This window comes from Muntiacus reevesi, chromosome 3 (assembly GCF_963930625.1).
Source record: "Muntiacus reevesi chromosome 3, mMunRee1.1, whole genome shotgun sequence".
Taxonomy (NCBI): domain Eukaryota; kingdom Metazoa; phylum Chordata; class Mammalia; order Artiodactyla; family Cervidae; genus Muntiacus; species Muntiacus reevesi.
The window spans coordinates 70,065,732-70,090,118 of record NC_089251.1 but is presented as its reverse complement, the minus strand read 5'-3'; the positions used below and the strand labels follow the sequence as shown (position 1 = coordinate 70,090,118).

The 24,387-nt window shown below is 37.2% G+C and overlaps 1 protein-coding gene across 18 annotated transcripts in view; it reads right to left on the bottom strand.

The window, feature by feature from the left end:
- Positions 1–24,387, bottom strand: part of NRXN1 (neurexin 1) — a 1,155,776-nt gene that overhangs the window by 730,926 nt on the left and 400,463 nt on the right. Inside the window, exon 6 of one of the 18 annotated variants that reach the window (XM_065927345.1) lies at positions 22,762–22,778. The exons of the other annotated variants lie outside the window; for them this stretch is intronic. Within the exon in view, the coding sequence (XP_065783417.1) occupies positions 22,762–22,778 (17 nt within the window). The remainder of the gene's footprint in view (positions 1–22,761; positions 22,779–24,387) is intronic. 18 annotated transcript variants of the gene reach the window in all.

The following is a 24,387-nucleotide window of genomic DNA, read 5'->3' as shown; positions in this document are numbered from 1 at the left end:
TTTACTCCAATCTTACTCTCTTCCTTACTCCCTAGATAATGCCATGAAATTAGCCTCCAACTAATGACCAAAAACTAAATACCATTTACACTTGAACATACTCTAAAAAATAAAAATAAAAAATAATCGGACACAGCTCAATACTCCAGGACAATTTTCCAATTCTATTGTGCAACCAATTTGCATTTGTTTGTATAACTGCAGGTGCTGGGAACCAGGCCACTCCATCCTAACTGGCCCGATGACCGTTCACTTCTGCACAGATCAGACGACAAGCAGGAAAAGTCATGAGCAAACATTCACCAGGTGTGCAATATTGTCATTTCTGGGCCTGCCTCGGGCTCAGCTCCCACAGCTGGATCTATGACTAGACTCCATCATCTTTTAACCTGGTGGATATCAGTGACACAATCAAAGCAAAAACAGAGCATTGTATGTGCTGTGCCTAGCCACTCGGTCGTGTCCTACTCTTTGTGACCCCGTGGACTGTAGCCCACCAGGCTCCACTGTCCACACGGATCCTCCAGGCAAGAATACTGGAGTGGGTTGCCATGCCGTCCTCCAGAGGATCTTCCCAACCCAGGGAAGGCAGATTCTTTACCATCTGAGCCACCAGGGAGACCCATAGCGTGGTGAACATAGGCTTTCCAAAGCAACTCTATATAAACTTATGATTCCTTTGGGTGTCACTGAATGAATGCCTAATAAATACATAAATAAATAAAATATATGTATATATAGCATATATACTATTACATATATAATTAGAGGATTACAATGATGTTTATAGCAGATTTATAGATATCCTGTATTTAAACATATATATATATATATATATATATAAACATCCCTCATTTATACTATTCCTCATTATACTATGGAGGCAACCCATTCTAGTATTATTGCCTGGAGGATCCCACGGAAAGAGAAGCCTGGCAGGCTATAGTCCATAGAATCACAAAGTCAGACACAAGTGAAGCAACTTAGCACACACTCACACATTTATACTGATCAGTATAAACTAAAAACACTTGGATTTTATTTTATGTATTTATTTTTGACTCTGCTGGGTCTTTGTTGCTTTGAGAGGACTTTCTTTAGTTGTGGTGAGAGGGGGCTACTCTTTGTTGCAGTGCAAGGGCTACCCATTGTGGAAGCTTCTCTTATTGGGGGGCACAGCTTCTAGGTGTGTGGGCTTCAGCAATTGTGGTACGCAGTCTCAGCAGGTGTGGCTTGGAGGCTCAGGAGTGCAGGTTCAACAGTTGTGGCACATGGGCTAAGTTGTTCCACTGCTTGTGAAATCCTCCCGGACCAGGGATTGAACCCATGTTCCATGCATTGGCAGGCAGATACTTACCCACTGTGCCACCAGGGAAGTCCAAGAACACTTGAATTTTAGAGTACCACATTTTGCACCGGGAGAAGGGATACTGGAAACCCATGGTGTGTCTTTGATCTTAAGGCAAAGAATATTGAATCCAAAAAGTCACAAACGTAAAGCCTAGTAATGAAGTTCAAATTGAGAGGGAGATTAATAATCCATTCAGGCATCATTATGGTCAAAATTTTTTTTTAAAATTTTATTCCATGTACAATGGACAGTCATTGGAGTATTGCAGGTTGAAAAGTGCAGATTTGATCTGCATTTAAAAAAGTTAAGTCTGACTTCTATGTAGAGATTGGATTCTGGATATGTATGAATGTGACAGCAATGAGATTGATAGTTATAAAGCTATAGATCATAGGAATGGGGGCTATAGAGTCATATACAACTGGGTTTGAATCCCACTCTCACATTGTGAGTACTTAAATAATAATCACTCATTTAAAAAATCTGTTTTCTGATCAGTGAGTGGAGGCATAGGAGCTATATAAATGATGGTTAGTTGTGAGACTTAAGTAATATAACACATGTGTAATATATTTATTAGAATCAAAATCCAAAGGATATACTCATAGTATATAAACATGAAAGGATATTTATTTATGCATTCATTATATTTCCTCAGTCACTGATTTTAAACATATACGCACTGTCACTTCATTTCCCCATCTCTTAATAACATCCTGGACAGACTTACTAAATCTCTGATCTTTTGGTTATTAAAGACTCAGGCTACTTGATAACTTTCACCTCAGATATGATATAAATTTCATCCCTTAATTCACAGTCTGAGCTGAGGAACAAAGGGAGGATGTGGTGTAACCACAAACATCTTTTTACCACCTGCCTTAAAACCTGGCCCTTCCAGTATATTGGGATGGAGTTGACGAGAGGAAGAGAACAAGACAGAGGCCATTGTTGCAGTCTCCTTCTATTGCTTGTACCTGCTTCTTTGGTTCACCCTCCCTGACCTCTAATGCCCTTGAAATGGCAGACTCAAGTGCACTTTAGGACCTCATCACTGCATTTTCCAAACATAATGAGACAGACAGAGAAGTGGGGATGGAATTGATTTATCTGGCCCAACTTGCTTCATCCTCTGGTTCCAACACATTGCATCTGGCTCCTGTGATCCCCTGGCCCCACAGACCAGCAAGTGGCCTTCTTGTGAGTAATACTGGCCAGATGGTTCAAGCTCCAGACTAAAGTAGAGTGTCTGCATGACGCACAGAATCTTAGGCATCCTGGCTACACCAGATGTTGAGAGTGCAAGCTATCTTCCTTTGTCTCTTTCCATCCTGCCAGTTCCCTTTCTCCTCAGTAAGGCAAAGGCAGGTCAGCAAGTTTGATGCAGACACTGTCATGCATCAGAAATCTAGAATGCAGACAAGCTTCTATAGTAATCTCTTGTCTCTATTACCTCGGGCAAAGGAAGCAGACTCTCCTTGGACGGTATATTTTCATGAGGCCTACTATCTACTGATTCTTCTGTCCACTCACTCACTTCTAATGCTTGGGTAGATAAGGAAGGTGGGAGGTAGGCAGGCAGGAATTGTGTTTGAGGTTGTCAAAAGATCATTTTTGCTGTCTTCTACTAAGTACTGAGGTTGGTAAGTGACCAGTGTTTAGAGATTTTTCTTTAGAGTAGAGGTTACTTAAATTCTGTTTCAAGGGGCTTTGATCAACAATTCTATGCAAAAAACTTATCCTCAACATTCTGTTGTGAATATAAAGAAGTATGCTTTATATTGCCTGGCATATAGTGAGCAATCAGCTGTTGGTTATCGCTATCATTACTGGTTATCGCTACTATTACTGACTCCGTGAGCCCATGAACTATAGCCTGCCAGGCTCCTCTGTCCATGGAAATCTCCAGGCAACGATACTGGAGTGGGTAGCCATTCCCTTCTCCAGGTGATCTTCCCAACCCAGGGATTGAACCCAGGTATCCTGCCTTACAGGCAGATTCTCTACTGTCTCCGTCTGAGCCACCAGGGAATCCCATTACAAAAGTAAATATCATATTTTAAAAGACTGTCCAGTAGTTTTTTTTAAATCAGCTTTTTACCTAATAATTTAATAACTAGCATATCATTTTGGCCAATACCCTAATTCTAGGAAATTGTTGGTTAATTCAGGTTCATGCTGTAAAAAAGAGATGGAAGGAATAGCATAAAGGCAGAAAAAATATGTTTTTCTATTGATGACTTATTCTTTTAAAGAAGTTTAAACCTGGATGACTTTCAAATGATTTCATGAGGTTTTTGTGCTTTTTTTAACTTTCATTTTTCATTCTCTAAGAAAAAAACAAAACAAAACGTCATAGTAAAGATCAGGAGAGTTGAGCCCTGGTTTCGACTCATACCTTCAGCTCTCTGTCCCTTTGGTCACCCCATTTAGCCTCACTGGGGCTCATTTTCCTCCCAGGCAAAGTGACATAGCTGGCCTAAGTGATCTCCAGTGATTCTTTCAATTTTAAAATTTTATGGCCCTATAACATTCTCGATCTATTGAGTCACTGTTTCACTGATTCATTCAATAAACATTTACTGAGGCTCAACTTTGCGCCAAATTCTACTACTGCTTTCCTGCTGTCAAAATCACATAACAAGCTAGAGTTAAAATGTCTTTAAAGTCTTCTGATGATGCTACTTTTACAAAGAACTTTCCAAAGCAACCCTTCTATCTATCTCAGCTTCTAGAGATACTTTTCCTCTTAGACTGTAAGGACTTAAAAATTTAAGAAAAATAAAGCCACACTGAAAGTGTTCTGTTCACACTCCATCAGAAGCACTTTCTATTCTGCTCACTTTTCTTCCTTGTCCAGAAACAAATACCTTAAACAGACTTTCCGGTTCAATATATGCTGGGGTGTTAAAAGAATGTATTTGATGAAACTTTTTTCTCCCAAATTAAAGGCACTTTTCCATATAAATAAAATGCCTAGAATAATAAAACATTTTAAGAAGAGGATAATATTTTACCATGAGTTTATATGAATCAATTCAGGACCATGTATACATTCTAATGAATTCTAATTCTAATGAATTCTAATGAATGTATGAAAGGATATATCAACAAAGAATAGTGTTTTCCACTCAACAACGACTAATGCTTTCCAGTGGATTAGTTTGGAATTAGGAACCCTGGGTTCAGTTTCCCCTCTTAATGGTTTGTGCTACATGACCACGGTCACATATGTAATCGACTCTGAGTTGACAACAGTACAATGACTATCATGATGTTGCCATGTCACACCTTCAGATTTTTAAAAAATAAGGATTAATGATATAATGATTTTGGAATTATGATTATTAATTATATAGTGATTATTCCATAACTTCCCCACACCCATCTATCATAGCTGTATTGAAAGCATCATAAATCAACACTGTCAAGCTCAGCATTTCTCAAACTAGGTTTCTTGTCTGCTTTGAATACTATTTTCTCAAGTCTCCCAAGAATGGTACAAAACTAGTACCTTTCTAGATACACAGGAGAGAAGTTATTCTGTTCAATAGATTTCTTAGGTCTTTATTTCTTTCCCAATACCAGCAGGGCTCTAGCCTAATGCAAATATACTGAATTTATTGAAAAGAATTTGGAAGTGGTTTACAGAATAGAAGGGATTGCTGAACCGTGAAGTTCTGGTAGGGAAGAAACATGGGGAAGACCTAAGCTCCTCACAGGTTCTGGTCTCCCATGAGGTTGTATCACTCATATAACTCAACAACAGTGAACCCCAGTCTCCAAGTGATTTCACTTGAGCTCTGAATTCCCCAAAGGGGATAAAATTTGATTGGTCCGGCTTGCATTGGTCAGAAATAGTTATTCCCAGTTCAGATTTTTATGATTGGAGCGGGAAAACAGGCAGGATTACAAAACAGGGGCACGTGTGGGAATTATTATAAGAGAACAGTCTCCTTGGTTAATACCTGACATTGTCAACAAGTCGGTACTGGGATCTAATATTAAAAGAGCAAACTTCCTAGAATGTAGAAATTATTATAATTACCTTTTTAGTGCCACCTACAATATAAAATATGTCTTAGGCTCCAATTTTTAAAATATGGACACTGGCTGCTTTGTGATTAACAGTGAAACTTCATCAGAAATCTCAGTGAGTCACATAAATGTAAATTTTAGTACAGGAAAAAGGAGACCTATATAGGTTATGAGATTTTTCTCTGGCATCTATAGCTAGGCACAGATGAAGCAGGGATGAGAATCTGAGTCTCTAGACCAGCTGATCCCAAACAGGGCTGGTCATCAGAATCACCTGGGAAATATAGCCAGTATTTCATAACAATAAGTGGAGTATGATCTTTAAACATTGTGAGTCACGATGTTGTATACCTGAAACACATAATACTGTACAACAACTACACCTCACTAAAAAATAATAAGAAAAAGAAGTATATTTCTAGCACCTACTTCCTTGAGTCATATTTTAATAAGATTTGGAGTAGTACTTCTGATACTTTATTATTATTATTTCTTACTTTGCACTTATTTCCAGTAACAAATTAAGCTTGAAACTCAATGTTTTTTTGTAAATTACTGGGCCGTCCCTTCCCTTACTCTCCATCGAAAGAACCCATTTCCCAACAGTAAGCACAAAATGTAGAATAACATAGATGAAATATAAATGAAGCAATCAAAAAGCAGAGCACATTCTCACTTTTAGCTTGGAAGTCATTTGACTGATGAGAGAACATTCTGGCCAGACTGAATAATACCACCTCTTAAATCGGCATCTGTAATTCACAATGCATCTGTTCACTTCTCGCAGAGAGCATTCTCCGGTCTCAAGGATAAGACATATTTCCACATTCACAAGCTGTAATTTTACATACTTTTTTTCACCTTTTCTACCTGTTGTGAGTAAACCAAACACGCTATTGAAACAAGTCTTTTCTTTCTAAAGATCACTGACCGTGACATTGTATGACAAGAATATGTGGATATATTTTAGATACTATGCTTGAAATAAGTTGCCTATGCCTCATTTCCCTGCATTACATGCCCTTCTCATGAACAATTAGTAAACCATAAAAGTTAAAGAGATCTTGTAATTCAAAGTCTTGAAAATTTCTTCCTAGGTACTCAGGATTCACATCCTCTATATAGACTTTGTACTTGCAATGCACTCTTGTATTGTTTTTACCTAGAAATGGTAATTGATCTAAATTGATTTCAAAAAGGTTCACCACTCAAATTTGAAAAACACTGATTTACAAAACTACAATGAGGTATCTCACACCTGTCAGCATGGTCATTAACAAAAAGTCTACAGAGAGTAAATGCTGGAGAGGGTGTTGAGAAAAGGGAACGTTACTGCACTATTAGTAGGAATGGGAATTGATACAACACTATGGAGAACAGCATGGAAATTCCTTTAAAAACTAGGAATTAAACTACCAAATGACCCAGCAATCCCACTACTGACCATATATTCTGAGGAAACCATAACTGAAAAAGACACATGTACCCCGAGGTTTATTGCAGCGCTATTCACAATAGCTAGGATATGAAAACTACCTAGATGTCCATTGATAGATGAATTGGTAAAGAAGTTGTGATACATACACACAATGGAATATTACTCAGCTATAAAAAGGAACACATTTGAGTCAGTTCTAATAAGGTAGATGAACCTAACAGCCTATTATACAGAGGATAAGTCAGGAAGAGAAAGACAAATACTGTATATTAATTCATACATCAGTTCAGTTCAGTTCAGTCGCTCAGTCGTGTCCGACTCTTTGCGACCCCATGAATCGCAGCACTCCAGGCCTTCCTGTCCATCATCAACTTCCGGAGTTTACTCAAACTCATGTCCATCGAGTCGGTGATGCTATCCAACCATCTCATCCTCTGTCGTCCCCTTCTCCTCCTGCCCCCAATCCTTCCTAGTATCAGGGTCTTTTCCAATGGGTCATCTCTTCGCATGAGGTGGCCAAAGTATTGGAGTTTCAGCTTCAGCATCAGTCCTTCCAATGAACACCCAGGACTGATCTCCTTTAGGATGGACTGTATGTGGAATCTCAAAATATGGTACTGATAACCCTATTTTCAGGTCAGCAAAGGAGATGCAGACATAAAGGACGGACTTTGGAACACAGTGGGGGAAGGAGAGAGTGGGCTGGTTTGACAGAGTAGCATTGAAACATACCCATTACCATATGTAAAATAGATAGCGAGTAGGAGTTCTCTGTATGATGCAGATAACCCCAAGCCTGTGACAACCTGGAGGGTGGGACGGGGAGGGAGGTGGAAGGGAGGTTCAGGAGGGAAGGGACACATGTGTACCTACGGCTGATTCATGTTAATATATGACAGAAACCGTCACAATAGTGTAAGTAATTATCCTCCAATTAAAAACTACATTAAATTAATCAAAATAAAAAAACATTCAGCCTTTTCACTCTACAGTTAAGAAAACCAAGGCCCAGAGAATTTAAAAGACTTGGCACGAAGTATGTAGCTTGTGAATATCTCAGACCGGACTATGGATCTCTGACTGAATCCTGTGGTCTTTATACCAGATTCTGCTGCATTTCTAATGCTGTTTTAAATAGGTGTGAATGGAACATCTTCACAGTATCAGAGGGAAGAAAATATTCATTTTGAAGAATATAGGACAGTCTGGCTCTTTCAACATGACATTCAATCCTGACTTAATCTCTTTTTCAGATAACTAGTTTTCCTAACTCCAAGACAACATATGTAAAATTTTAGCTTTATAGCTTTCAAGTTGCCAGTTAAGAGTACCAATATTTTTTCTCAGCTATAATCTCAAAGTGAAGTAATCATCTTGACTATCTTACCGTGTTTGCACTAATTATGTTAAGCTTCTCAACATCAAAATTTTAATTCTGCAGGTTATTTTGATTTATAGTATTATAATGAAAGTCATTGACTTAAACATGCAAATATTGCCACTTAAAAACAGACAGTGCATTTTATTTTAAATTGATAGTATTGCCAATAATGTGGGGGGAAAATCTGTATCTGTTTTCAATAAAAAATAAACATAAATTGAATATATATAACTATATTGACAAGAATTGAATCAGTGACTAATTAGGTATATCAGACTGAGGTTATTTGATGAAATGTTTAATGTTCACAGTGGTTTTCAACTTGACATCACAACGAAACCATCTAAAGAGCCTTAGAAAATATTATTGCCTCAGTTCCAGACCCCCACCTCTATACCCTCATTGAATTGGCTCAGTGAGTGCCCTGGGTATGGGCACTTTTAGAAGTTTCCCAGATGATTCAAATGTATCAACATGGAAGGGAATCATGGGTTTAGAAAGATATGACCTACACATTTAACGTGTAATAAGAGTTCCTTTATAAATGCACTAATTTAGTTATAATAATGTGACAAAACATGGCAGCTCTTTAAGTTATAATTTATTCTTTGGATATGATCTGCCTGTGTATAGTATTGCTTTACGTCTGCATTTTGCTTGAGTAACTAATAAGTAGTTGGCATACTTTATTTCACAAAATGGCAACACAAGTGCATGTCCTCTCTTTCCTTTGATGTACATTATCAGACTAACCTTTGCAAGCATCTGATTTTAAACCACAGTTTTCTTTAAAAGGGCCAGTCTTTATGTAAAAGCACAAGCATGGATCATCAACCCATTCAGATGCTGATGGGTTCCTTTCCTTCCTGAAGGAAAATCATCTAAGAAGCAATGAAGAGTTGTACTACCAATTCAGGCAATCACATTTGCCCAAACACATAGAAACTCCCAAGTAGCTGAATTCAACTGTTTGCAGTTTTCTTTTAATAAAAAATTTTAGCCAGTCCCCAAAACCCTCATTATATACATATATAATGTTTATGTATTTTTGGTAAAATTTAATGCCAAAGTTCAAAGAAGGCAAACATTCTGTCTTGAAAGGTGCCCTATTTGCTGGTCAGAATAACACCCAAAGTCGATGAAATGTCTATGGCAGCTAAATATCTCATGGTGGATGCTAAAAACAAGGATGTTCTACTCTGAGGAGAAAGCCATGGGAAGAAGTGCTGGGATTAAAGTGGATAAAGAAAGAAAGCTGCAGCGCACAAGCTGGTTCTGAAACAGTTAACAAGAGGAGCCCACACCCATCCACCAGCAACTCTCCTTGGCAGGCCTGTCTTTCTTTAACAGGTGACACCTCGGTACACCACAGGCGGAAATTTGAAGCATCTAAGGCTCCTCTTCCTTCTCCTAATAGACAAATGCACAAAGCACTGATTTCTCTTCCCTTGCTGCTGTGCCATAATAAACAATCGCTCGGGATTTTAACCAAGTGAAATGCTGACTAAAAGCCTCCTCACAAAAGCCTTTTAATAAATCCCTGCTTGTGTTTTCTTTACATGTATTTCAACTTGAAGACAAAGAGCTTTTTCCTCATTTCCCTCATTTGCTGCTTCTTGCTGGTCTAATTAAAAAGCACACTCTGAATGCAGAAAGGGGATAAAATGAAAGAGTGGGCCGATGGGTCAGGATGGAATGTCCGTGGCTCTGTCAGACCTGTGAGCCTCTCCACTGACACAAACGCTTTATTCTTCTAGCTCCTATTTGAGGAAGACACAGAAGCAGCCCTTCAGCCTTTCCTACTTCAGGTCAGGGTCCTTTTTATACTTGGCATACAACCTAGACGCATCTGAATTCTGTTCAAAGTGGAAAGTTTTATGCTTCCAAGCAGTTCAAGTGCACTCTGTGGTCCTCGCGTCCTGTGGGCTGCCCTAGAAGGTTTGAGGCACCTCTCAGGGCAAAGTGCTTTGAAAGCTTTGAGGTTTTCTTGGCGACTGGGAAGAATAATTTGACTTCACTTGGAATAAGATCATATTCAGCAGAAAAGATCTGCTGTGCTCAAGGTCACGGACCTTGGCTCTGTGGATATTCAGTTATTCAGCAGAATAACCACTCCATGCCTTCAAAGCACTTAGGATGCCACTGCAGGTGTTGCCTGCAGAGACCTTCCTGACAGCGATGAGCTCCTGCATCTGTCTGTCCCCTCTTGATGCTGTCTGTTCTGCTCTCTAAAAACCACACTTCCTCTTTATACATAATATGCCTGTATATGTTTGCAATTGTAAAGATTTTCAAAGAAATGTTTCCATGAATCAAGATCTGTATGTACGTATATAAAGGACTAAATAAAATATTTAGGGTGAAATAGATTTCTTTTTCTTAATTGCTGCATTTCAAAGCCTGAAAACTTAGGCCACATTTGAGAACGTGTTTGCAAAATAAATCATGGAAGTCTCAAGGAATTAATTAAATCATCACTTATGGAAACATATTAAAGGCCTACTATGTGTGAGGCACTGTATTAATTGTTTTGAAGGAAACAATGCTGAATTAGGTATTTATCTTACAAGATGTTTAAAATGCAAAGAGGATACAAAGTATATTAGAAGCCAGAAGCATGCAAAAGAAGAGGTTATTTCCAGTGTTGAGATACATTTCATATAGAAGGCAAAACATGAATGACTTCTTGAAGGATGACACATTTGAAATTTAGGAACTTTGGGGAGCAGCACTTCTGGTGAGGGAATGAAAATGAGTTAATATTTTGAGGTGAGAAGTCAAACAATTAATTAAATTTGATTAGAACTAAGATGACATGAAGAAGAATGGCAAAAAAAGTGAGAAAATTTGGTTACGTGTGAATTGCAAAAGGCTTTGACAATGGAAAGAGATAGTCCTGAAATTTTTATCAGGAATATCCAGCTGAGACTAAATTGTGAACTATTGATTGGCACAGACTTAGGGCCAAGAGTTGCACCTCATACTTTTGCTATAAGTTTTGTTACAAGTATTAATATAATAGTTTTGAACAATGCAGTCTATCTAAAGTGAAGGTGATAATTTCAATGTTAAAAATAAGGAGAGTTAAGCATTTGGAAAGTTACTCATGTTTAGTTTGAGAGAAGGGGGGAGACAGATGGATGGTCCGGCACTAAATATTTTTATTCTTATTTTCTATCAAATAGATAAGCATTTGTGAGGAAAGATACTTCATGTAAAAAGGGTTTACGTTTCACTATCTCCCAAAGAGGATGTTAGCCTAATGATTCAAAGAAGTAAAGCAATGATATATTCTATTGAACTGTGAGATATAATCTAGTAAGTTGCATTAAACACCATTAAATCATATTATGAAGAGACTTTATATTGTTTAAAACTATTATATTGAACATATAAGAAATAATAGTCCAAGATACTCCTTAAATAGGGTTTCCCAGGTGGCACTAGTGGTAAAGAACATGACTGTAAGGCAAGAGATGCAAGAGATGTGGGTTCGGTTCCTGGGTGGAGAAGATCTCTTGGAGAAGGAAATGGCAATCCACTCCAGCACTCTTACCTGGAGAATCCCATAGACAGAGGAGCCTGGAGGGCTATAGTCCATAGAGTCGCAAAGAGTCAGACACGACTGAAGCAACTGAGCATGCACACACACCCTCTTTAAATATCCTATGTGGATGCCAACTTGTCTGATAGAATAAATTTAAATGCAGATGAACACAGTGCCTAAATACATCTTCTTTTGACTCTGTTCCCAGTGATGTGGTTAAAAGCCCAAACTTCAGAATCACAGTAGCCAAATCACCATTTCATCACTTATTAGCTTTGTGAATGGGGACAAGTTGTTTAAACATTATAATTCTCCAATTACTATTCAAAATGTGGGTAAAAGTAATATTCACCCAGTGGTTAATGAGTTGATGCTTGTAAAATTATTAGCACAGTGTCAGGCAACATATGTCATCCACTTTTCCTTGTATACAAGTTTCATCTGTTTGTTCCTTAATCTTATAAAATCAGTTCCATCAGAGTTTTACTACATGGCAAGCTGCTTTCATTTCTTGATTAAGAAAACATGCCCTACTTCTTAAATCAAAAAGATATTTTCCTCTAGTGTTTCTATAATATGCAACTCCTTTAGTGTTTATTTATATGAATGATACTTAAGTGAAACATAATTTTACTTTATTTTCCAAGTGTATAATCAGTTCTTTCAATACTATCTATTAAATAAAACATTCTTCCTCAATTTTTAAATACCAGATTATCATATACTAAATTCCATATATACTTAATCCATTTCTAGACCCCATTTTTCTCCATATACATGTTTATCTGTTTCTGTGACAGAACCAGGTTTCTTTACTTATAGTCATTACATAGTATCTTTTAAGATCATGTTGGTAAACTACCCAAATTATCTTTCTAAAAAAAAAAATTAGATGTCTATGCTTGCATATTAACTTTAGAATCAATCTGTCAAGTCCCCAATTCCTCTCCCAAAATTGAGATTATGAGTTAAAATGCCCTAAATCTGTCATTTAATTTATACCTTGAATCATCCAATCTAGGGACACATGGTTTGTATTTCCACCTATTTGGCCCTATTTTGTATTGTTCTCGAAAGATTTATTATCTTTTAGGTAGGTTTTACACAAAGCTAGAATTTTGTAGTGTTTGGATAAGCTTTTCATATTCCTAAAATCTTAATGCAGGTAAAAATCCTAATGATTTAAATACCTACATTAATTTAATATACATACTGATTTGAGAGAAAATACAATTAACATTTTTGCATTGCCTTTTTTTAGTCTTCTAATTTTGTTAAGTAACTGAATTGTTAAGAAAAACATTTATTCTTTTTATTACTCTTTCAAATATAAAAATGGCATTTATTTCACTAGATTTATACACATATGTTTATAATTAGCAAGCCATAACATTTTAAAATCTATCTATATAAAGGAGTAACTCCTACAAATTCCAGAGGAGACTATTAAAAAAAAATAACAACAAGGGCAACAAATAACAATTTAATTGGAAACAAAACCAGCCCCCAGATGGCTAACCCTCATGACCCTGCAGTCAGAAATTAAGGCCTAAACCATCTTGATGGATGGACATCAATTTTAGTCTCATAAACGTATGAGATGGAATAACATTCTCTTATACTAACTCACTGGAGGACATTCCTTCCTCTAAGTTCAATCTCTCCATTAGTCCATCCTCCAGGTTGAGGGAAAATAATTCTTTGATATTTACCTGCCAATAATAACCCTGAGGGACATAAAATTACATTGAAAGTGCAAATGGCCACCTTCCTCTTGCAATTTCACTACCAAGGTATGAGAACAAAAATGCTGCAATTTAAGCCAATTTAGGATACTAGAGAGCATCTACAGGTTTGTTAAATATACATTTTTCTTTATAAAATGATAATCACATACATTTCTTGATTTTGGTGTTGAAAAATCATGTCAAATGCAGGTATATTTCAAATATGATCCCAAATAAACACTCAAAACCACATCCCAGAGAGCAGTGTTTTTCTATAAGCTGTATGGAAAAGTGTCTCTAATTTTCATTTCTAAGAAAAAATAAATAACACAAGAATTATTTCAAAAATAACAAGGCACTTCCTTCGGAATTAATACCACTTGCATCTTTTTCTTTCACTGGGCTTATTTTTCTTCTATAGAGCATTTATCACTACTTAAGTTATGAATTTATTTATATGTTAATATCCCCCACTAAAAGTGCACTAAAGTGGGAGCTTAGTGACAGCAGGAGACTTTGGTTGTTGTTATCTTGATGGTTGTCTACCACTGGATCTCAGGGCCTTGCACAGTGCCCAGAACCTCAGAGGCACTTGATAACCATGTGTTGACTAAATTATTTATAATTACTTAATTTGCCATTTGCACATGAGCACAAGAATGAAACACTAACCAAATAAGCTATTTTAAAATGTAAATGGCACTTTTTGTCATTATCATCTATGACCCTTTGAAGCTCTACTGTGCTTAAAATTAAAAATCAAATTTGATTACAGAGCTAAAGGAAAGCTACTTGTTGAATATGAAATCAGGAATGATTTTTATTTACATGTCTCTCTAAGAGGGAAAAGCAGGTGCTAATCACACATTAAACAAATCATTCAGTTATATTTGTTCAAAGCTCCACCAAGGAAGGAAAACTGAAATGTGCCTTGAAGGCAGATATTCGACAGGCACTTACAAAGAGATTCCCTGAAAAGGAACACTCCAGACCAAGACCCAATGAAAGAGTAAGAATTAAGGCGGGTAGAAATGGCAAGGAACATTCTAGTTGTCTACAGAAATGTCTAGAAATTTCTGAAAAAGAAGATGTTGCTTGTCAAATTCTAGAAACTGTTGAGAGTGAAGATGTCTTAGAGAAGAATCAAGACAAAACAGGTGGGAGGCAGCTATTCTGATGACTGACTTTCTTCTCACACTGAAATCAGCCACCTGGAGCCTTTGGAACATTCTTGAACTTTCCTGCAAACAGTAGCACTATGTCCCTGCCAGATGCTGCATCAGTGACAAGTCAAAGCAGGGGATACTCTAGAATTGGCAGATTTGTTTAGTCATGAGGGTGACTCCTGGCTGGTCAAAAGAGGCATTTTGTATTTAGAAAGTTTGAAATTCCTTAGATGGCTTTCCAATAAGCACACTGTGATATGAGAGATCAGACTGAGGAGAATCAGCTCTTTGGCTGCAGATCTGAGGTCTTTCTAGGGGAGGACAAAAGGGAGTCAAACCTCATCCATCTATTTTCACACTAGTGACACAAACTAGGTTCAATTATTCAGCTATGAAAAATTCAGTTTTCTTATGATTCCTCAAATGTTGTATTTCTTTCTGACTCTATACTTCTATTTTCTTTTTTTCTGTGACCTGTCCTGTTAGGGGAAGCACACTGACTGAAACCGCCCACCCTGGCCAAGCACCATAGTAACCATTTGCATGAGTTGTTTTACAACAGGTCCTGGTAAGGAACATGGAACTAATAAGCCACCACCAACCGGAAGAGCTCAGGACAGGTCAAAAGGAGACACCCCATGTCCGACCACCTCCCAGAATCCTTCTCTCTGGCATCCATCTTGGCTGAACAAGGCACTGCCAGGAAGGACTCTGAGTCAGAATGATTGGCTAAAGATAACCCAGAAATTAATCCCATCACCATAAAACCACATGGCAAAGCTGTTCTCCTGGATTCCCTTACCCTCCTGCTCTCCACCTTTCCCAATAAAATCTCTTGCTTTGTTAGCACATGTGTCTCCTCGGACAATTCATTTCTGAGTGTTAGACAAGAGTCCAGTTTCAGGCCCTTGTAGGGGTCCCCCTTCCTGCAACAGTTCCACTAGCCACGTATTTCCAGAATCACCAAGAATCACAAGAATGCCTCATTTGAGCCATCTCTCCTTTAACCTCTTTCATATTTTATACCCTTTGTTAAACAATTTTTCTTTTAGTTGCATATGATTCCTGAGGAGAAGAGAAGGAAGACAGAAGGAGGGAGGTAGGAAGGTAGAAAGACTATAGACATGAATATACGATATTTTTATCAAAAGAAAATTTCTAATGAGCATGTGAAAGACCAATTCAAGGTCAAGCATCACATTCTTTGAAAGAATATTATTCAATCTGGGATTCCTGTTTTAATATTACTTTATAGCATATCTATGCAATAGGAAGTCTCTTTAGCAACAATTACTTGCTAAGAAACAAGTCATATGTACCAAGCACATATCAATTTTAGACATGTTTGCTAGGCCATTGTCTGGAGACTGACTTGAAAAAGAGTTGAAACTTGTAGATAGTAACCTACTTTTCCAAAAATAGAAATTATTTCATTTATTAGCCAGTTTTAAGAGTCTCATATGTCTTGCTCTGGGTATTCGGAATATATGTGTAACGTATGATATTTTCAACATTGGTAAAACCAGTTCAGAAAAAATCCCTAGCCCTCCAACAGGAAAACAGGTAAAAAAACATGAACAAACAATCCATGACATTCAAAATTAATGATTAATAAGTCTATGAAAAATTATGCAACTTTATAAACATTCAGTGAAATACATGGAAAGACAAACTAGAAATGGCTTTGTGTTTAGTTTATGGTATGTAATACTCGTCAGGGGTTTTGCTGGTGGTTCAGTGGTAAAGATTCCACCTGCCAGTGCAGGAGACACAGGTTCAATCCCTGGTTTGGGAAGATCCTTGGGAGTGGGAAATGACAACCCAATCCAGTATTCTTGCCTGGCGAATCCTGTGGACAGATGAGCCCAGCAGGCTACAGTCCATGGGGTCGCAAAGAGTTGGACGCAACTGAACAACAAAAACAATAAAATTCTAACCGTTGAAATGCAAAGTGGTATAAACTGCAGGGATTATAAATCGACAATTTATTTGAAGACTCAAAGAAAAGTTCTGCCCATATCCTAATAATTGTGCTCACAGATAACACATCTAAGGAAAAAAAAGTTTGTATACTAGATATCCATTACAGACCTGAAAATCAAGAAAATCATTCAATTATTGAAAACTGTTAAATAATAGAAAAACATTAGGATGGGATATTTTGCAACATTAAAAATCATGTTTTCACATTCTAATGATGGAGGAAGATACTCCACATAAAACTAAACAAAATAAAGCTAAGACACACAAATTGCATTATAAATTGCAGGATTATAATTATAATGTATAGGAGTATTTATATGATGTACATATACATATAAATAAATTTTTGAAAGAAAATATACTAGAATGTTATCATTTCTGTGTTGTATAAAAATGTGGGTTTTTTTCTTTAAGTATATTTTGTCTTCCAAATTTTCTGTAATGAGCATTTTTTTTATAACCAGGGAAAAGTTAATAATATTAAATGAATCATTTAGACTCATTTTGCCATGTGCATGAATTATTTTACATAAATAGCTCCCTTTTACAAGACAAGCCAAAGAGATGACAAACCATATTGGGTTCTGCAGAGACTCAATAGCCAACAATGACATAATACAAAACCTCCTACAGAGACCCTCTTCTTTTTCACACACTGCTTTTTTTTGTTAACAATGTTTAACCATTGAAAAAATGCTGAGAAGCTACAAATGAAATCATTACTGGAAAGTATCTTCTGATGGGCTTTTGTCAGGGAAAATCCCTTAGTAGGTACCTATTTTGGAGTCAAGTTTTTACCTAGGCTGACAAAATTTGCGCACATTAAACGTGTTTGTGAGCATCCTCCTCTATCAAATGGAATTCACTTTGCCTATCACACTGATCAAGATCATTTGTCCTGGACTTGTCCTCTGCGTGACCCTGATTTGGAGGGTAAGAGAGATGGCAAGATGGCAAATGCTCAGGGCCTTAAAGGATGGCATCTGAGCAGCTACTTCTAAAATTCACCAGAAATACCAGAAAGACGACAGTTACCAGAAGATAACTCTTTTTTAGGGCAAGGAATTTTTGTCGACGCCCTAGCGCTCTTCCTGGCACACAATACATTTTTCTCTGACTAGGGACTGGTTTAATGACTGGGAATGAATTGTAGAGGTCATCGCTGCCCTTGTTCTGTCCTTAAAATGTATAAAAATGAATTAGCTGTGGTCATCTACCTTCTCATTGTCTAATAGCCACATATGGTCTAAAACCAGTAAAACAAGGTAGACACTGGTAGCATTTATTTTAATTCTGCAGCTGTTTCTTTCTCCCATTTTTCCCAGTTACAGTCAGAAATGCCCTTGTTCCTGAGGAATTTGAAGAACGGCCTCAATTGTGCACTGTACCCCAGGTGTGTGGATGTGAAATACAGAATACACCATTGTCTCTAAGGGACTTGAGCACCTGCAGACTTTGGTATCCACAGGGGGTCCTGGACTCAATTCTGCATGGGTACCAAAGGACAGCTGTAAATATCTACTGTGATAACTAGCAAGATTGCTGTTTTTATTTAAGCTATTTTGTAAGGTAGTTAGAGGACTTCCCTGGTGACTCAGATGGTAAAGAATCTACCTGCTAATGAGGAGACTTGGCTTCTATCCCTGGGTCGGGAAGATCCCCTGGAGAAGGACATGGCAACCCACTCCAGTGTACGTGCCTGGAAAATCTCATGAACAGAGGAACCTGGTGGGGTACAGTCCACAGGTTGCAAAGAGTCAGACACAATTTAACCACTAAACTACATGGTAGTTAGGAAAGTGGTTCTGATATAAGAAAAGATCTTAAATGTGAAGCCTCTGTCTTGCCATTGCTTTATATGCATATAAAGCGCATATATAATGATAAAATATGATTTCAGTAAGAGCAAGCAGTGTACAGCTCCTGACGTTGTGTGATAACGCAGCACACCGTTTTTGTGCAGATGTCAACACAGTTCTCAAAGGATGATTCATTTTCCGGTTCTGTGCTCTCCTTCCCTGGATCCTCATAAGAACCTGCTCTGAAATTTAAACATCAAATAAAAATGCTTCCAAACAATTAAGGTGACAGCAAACACACCGATAAACTATAAGTGGCAGCCCAGTATTTTACCCTGTCTTTAATGTCAGGTTGCTTTTCTATTCCAGAGGTCAGAAAAACAAACACTCTGAGCTCATTATGTGCATGCCCAAACCAGCAGAAAAACAGGTGCCTTTACAAATGCCAGACAATGAAACCTAGGATTTTTCTTTGCACTTCACTGTAATTTGGGTGATAAAACACTTGCTAATACAAGCTATTAAAACAGAACAACAAATGGAAACCAGTCTCTCATAGTCTATTTTAAAAATCCCTCACTGTGTTCTTAACTAACTGCTGACTTTTGAAACAAAAATGTCAGTCAAGAAGTACAAAGTTATCTTTGGCTCCACTGTAAAATTTTAAGATCCTAAATATCTGAAGATGAAAAAAAGCATAAAAATAAGTAACTGACAACTCATTTTAGCCAACACTTTGGAATTAATCTTAAGTGGTAGAAAAACTATGAAACAGAAACACATTTTTCTATGGTTTCTGATAGCTAGTGAATTATATTTTAGTAAACTTTATTACCTGGCACTCAAAATACACCTTTTAACCACAGCTTCTTTCAATAACTGATAATAAAGCAATATCCATAATAATGACCCCTAATACTGTCATTCCTGGGAATTAGATCATGGTAAAAAAAAAAAGTAATTCTATTTTAAATAAAATAAGTAATTTTATGTCATTTTTAGTTCATTTGAAATGAGTGATCTATATGTTGTGCATGTGCATAGTAATTTTTTCCTGTAGAGAATTCCTTTTGACCACATTGAAAAATTAAAGTTGATTCTTCATCCTTGGGAGCTTTTCTAAAGTGAAATTATCTCTATGAAAGGAAAGAGTGTGAACCTGCTGGCAAAACATATTCTCTTCCATTCTCCCTCCTTCCCTAATCTCACCCCTTCAGTTTTTCCATTGCTCACAATGATAGGATTAGTACAGCTTGTACTGGGGCTCTGGAATTTAACAAATAAGGGCACTTTTCTGATTCTAATTAACTCCTATTAAAATATAAACCCTGCATAACAGTCAACCCAAAGCTTCACTGAAACAGCAACAACAAACCCTAATGGTCTGTGCATGACAAACCCCATTTAAATGAGCAGATTATTGTAGGATAATTATGAGCTGCTCTGTGGCCACAGGACAGGTATTGCAGTCTGGAGTGAAGGCAGGTTTCCCTGCAGACACCTGCAGACTAGGCTATCAGCTGAATGGGGCTTCCCTGGTGGCATCAACTGAATGGCTTCCCTGATAAAATCAGAGAGGCCACCATGAATTTTCCATTTTAATTTTTCACGCATCTTGCCTACAATTCATCATCTCCCTCTACCTTAATATGTAGCTATCTTTGTCGTCCATATTTCTGGGTTCACGGTCTTGTCTCATTATCTTTAAAAAATGTTAAATGGATTTTTTGAGGTTTAATTTATACATCATAAATATACTCATTTTAAATGCACCATCTGATGAGCTTTTGTAAAACTTTCAATGTTGTGCCTCCATCACCACAGTCTGATTTTACATTTCCATTGCACCAAACAGAAACCTCGTGCTCATTTGCAGTCATTCTCAGTCCCTGCCCCACGTCAACCCAGGCAACCATTAATCTTTCTGTTGCCATGGATTTGCCTTTTCTGGACAGTTAATTAGGAATCATACAATGTAGCCTTTATGTCTAACTGCTTTCACTTAGCATACTGCTTTTGAGATCCATCCATGTTGTAGCACCAGCAATACTGAAGACAACAGTATTCCTCTGAATGGATATATTACATTTTTGTTATCCATTTACCAGTCAACAGGCATTTGAGGTTTTTTGTGTGGCCATGTTTTTATTTCTCGTGGATAGGTACCTGGAGTGGAGTTGTTGAGTCATGTTAAATCTATGTTTAACATTTTAAGAAACTGTCATTTTTCCAAAGTTTCACATTACCATCAGCAATGTGTAAGGATACCAATTTCTCCTTATCTTTACCAATAATCTGTCTTTTTGATTATAGCCATCTCATTGGGTGTATCTCATAGTGGCTTTAATTTGCATTTTCCTGATGGTTTATGATTATGACCATCTCTCATTTTTGTCTGACTGCTCTTTTTCTTTTCTATTTTTAAATTCCTTTTCTTTTATTATTATTTGAAGTTTTTATGACCCGTTTTTCCTTTATATCCATTTCCTCATGTTGATTCCCACTAATATTTAGTTAAGTTCTATATCTAAATGCCTGTAGCTTATAGTTCATTCTCAATTTATCTCCGTGAACTTGCTGAGATCACATTTCTACTTGAAAAAGAGGCAGAGAAGCCAATTTTTAAAATTTCCACATAAATAGTATAGAGAAGTTCAAGTTTACCTTGATTTATGTATAAATACTTAAAGCATTATTACACCAAAATTTTAATTTTAAGTAAATATGTTGATCAGATGATCAGACTGTCCTGCTCTACTACTGCCTCATGGATAATGTAAAGTCATTTGATTGGAAACACTTTCAGTTTAGAACCCAATGTCATCACTACCTTCCCCACCTGCCTCTTCTGTTTCCTTCCGATTTCTTTGTGACATAATGACTGCTGTCAAAGCAGACAAGTAGCTCCACACAATCGCCTCCCCCCTTTCTTTCCTTCAGACTTTTTCACCTTCCTACCTAAGCAGTAGCCAATAGGGTGACTCCACACAAAGGTTCAAATGATGCTTAAACAAAAGTTATTATTCATTTCACACTGTACAACCAAGTGAACCCGGGGAAACAGGAGAACAAAAGCAAGGAACACAAGAGCAAGAAAGGTCAAATTCAAATCCTTTGCAACCTGGGAAAAACACATCAGACCTTGATGCAAAACAGAAGGTTTGGAAAACTGGGATTGTCTTGAGATGGCTTCGCCAGCTCAAGAAAAACACTTAATGGATTACGACTAAATTGTTAAATTGGATTAGTTTTATTTGTATTTTTCTTTTAGAGAGTAGCAAACATTGGGAAGAGATACAGTTCTCTTTATTTTCTTTATTTTTTCTTTCATTTCCTTCTTTTTCAGAAGAAAATAATAACCTTTTTTCAGGCATTGGTAAAGAATCAAAAACTTCATCTGATGCATTTTTATTTGCCTTTCAAATCACTCTATCCATATACCAAAACAATTGTTTCTGGAACCCAGATTTGTTCTAGCCTGCAATGTAGAGGGATGAATATATGCTTGTCTATCAGGATGTGTTTAGAGACATTCTGATATATAAATCTGAACCAGTGTAGTCTGATAAGGATTCCGTTCTCATTTGGATGGAAAATGACATTTAAACTGAATTGAAAAGTATTTACTAAAAGCTTTGCTGGGGCTAGTATGACTTAGTTTAAGAGTTACATCTTGGCATCTTGTTGGGAACAAAATACCTATGAATGAAGAACAGTTGTTTTGGCTGTCACTTTCATTTTTGTTTTAAGAGAGCAGGAGAAAGAAAGAGAACATAAGAGAACTAGGACTTTGGAACTTTGAAAGCGAGGACATCATGACTCACCTACCCAGTACCTAAATACAGCTGGTATATATCATTTTACTTTGTAGTAGTATATTTTGACATTTCTTTTTTATATTATATGTCTTATACAGGGAAAAATACACAAGAGCAGAAGAGAGGAGAAAGAGGAAAAAATAATTCTTAAACCAGCTATTATTTAAGGATAAACTGACATATAACTGTGAAATTAAACTTGAACCATTTTTCAATCTAATTATTGATATAAGGAAATGGGAAGGTACTGCCCTCCTCCCTGGTGGTGCAGTGGTAAAGAACCTGCCACAATTAAGAGTTCACATGCCACAACTACAGATTCACACGTGCCACTACAAAGATCAAAGATCCCAGGTGCTGTAACTAGGACCCAAGCAGCCAAATAAATAAATAAATATTTTCAAAAAAAGAGCCTGCATGCTCTGCATCACAAACAAAAAAAAAAAAGAAGAAGAAGAAATAAACAATATTAATACTGTACGTTAGTTTTGTATCTTGCTTTCCCTACTGAACATGATATGAGCATTTCCCTACCCCATTAAAAATTTCAGAAACAAAAACAACAGCCCTCTCACAAACTTCCTGGCTTTCTGAATGAAAGCCAAAGTCCTCAGAATGCCATAACTATATAATCTAACCCCACTCTTACATCTGTGAGCTCATCTTCAGTGGCTCCCACTGTGCTACAGCCATAACCACCAACCCGCTGACTCTTTAACAAGCCAGGCAATTCCCAAGATTGCCACCTTTCACTGGTTCTTTCCTATGTCTGGATTATTCTTCCAGACATTCATACTGCTTTCCCCCTACCCTCCTAATCTTTGTTCCAGTATCACCCACACTTGGTCTAACCTTGCCTTTTTTTTCTCCTTCAAACTTACACAATTCCTAATATAATATATAATCACTTAAGCTTAAATACTTGCTGCCTTGTCTCCCATAGTGGAATGTGATTTGGGGCAGGAATAGTCATTGTTTTGTTTATTCAGGAGCTTCCCCAGGGCCCAGAGAGATGCCACACTTATGATACACAGTTCTTAAATGACTGGTGTTGCTACTGGTGCTACAAGGCAAATGTGGAACTGTAAAGCCCTTTTCTTCTGGAAAAGTGGTGGGCGTCTCTGCTTCCTATCGCTGGGGCTCAGTCTGAACTGGAGGATAGACATAATGTAAGAGTTCTATGTTCTGCCCTCAAAAAGAGGAAAAAAAAAAAGAATGGCTTTTTTTTTTTAAACACTTTTACACTTGAAATTCTCATCTTCCTTTAATCACAAGGATAATCTGTTGACCCTTACAACAGCTCCGGGCTATTATTATCCTCAGTTGAGAGAGAAAGAGGCTGTAGAGTTTATTGAAGCCCTTAGTGACAGAACCAGGAGTAGTAAAGCATGTTATTGGATTTCCTCTTCTATACAGTCACAATGAACTACAGCCACATCTCAGATGACAGTAAATTGGCAAGTAGACAGGAGTCTCCTTCTCCACCCTCCAGAGAGGCTTTTAGAATGTGTAATTAGTTTGTGAATAAAGATAAACATAACTACATTTTCCATCGCAATGTACTCAGCAAGTCTTAGTCTTTCATTTCTGTTGTTTGTTGCCTTTGTATTGATTCAATGTGCAATTGCTTAGTCCGGATCTTCATTTTACTTAATTTTACCCTATAATATAAAACCTACATTAGCATCCCAGGGCCCAGAAATCATTCACACCTTTGATTCAACCTCAAAAGAGCCTAAGTTGAGGAAAGAGCAGGTGGGTGTATCCACTTTAGAAGGAAGAATGACCTAACTTCGTGGTAATCCTCAAACCAGGACACAAACACGAATCTTTTAAGTATAAATGCAAAAGTCTTAACTTGCTAGAAATACATTCACTGTATTTATTTTTTAGAGAGCACAAGTATGTAATGGGAAGAAAAATAATCTAAATTATTCTTATTGAAAATGTCTTCTAGGACTTCCTTGGTGGTCCAGCAGTTAAGAATCTGCCTGCCAACGTAGGTGGCTGGGGTTTGCTCCCTGGTTTGGGAAAATCCCACGTGCCACGACGCAACTAAGCCTGTGCCCCACAAGTACTGAAACCTGTACATTCTAGAGCCCTCACTCTGCAACAAAAGAAGCAACCACAATGAGAAGC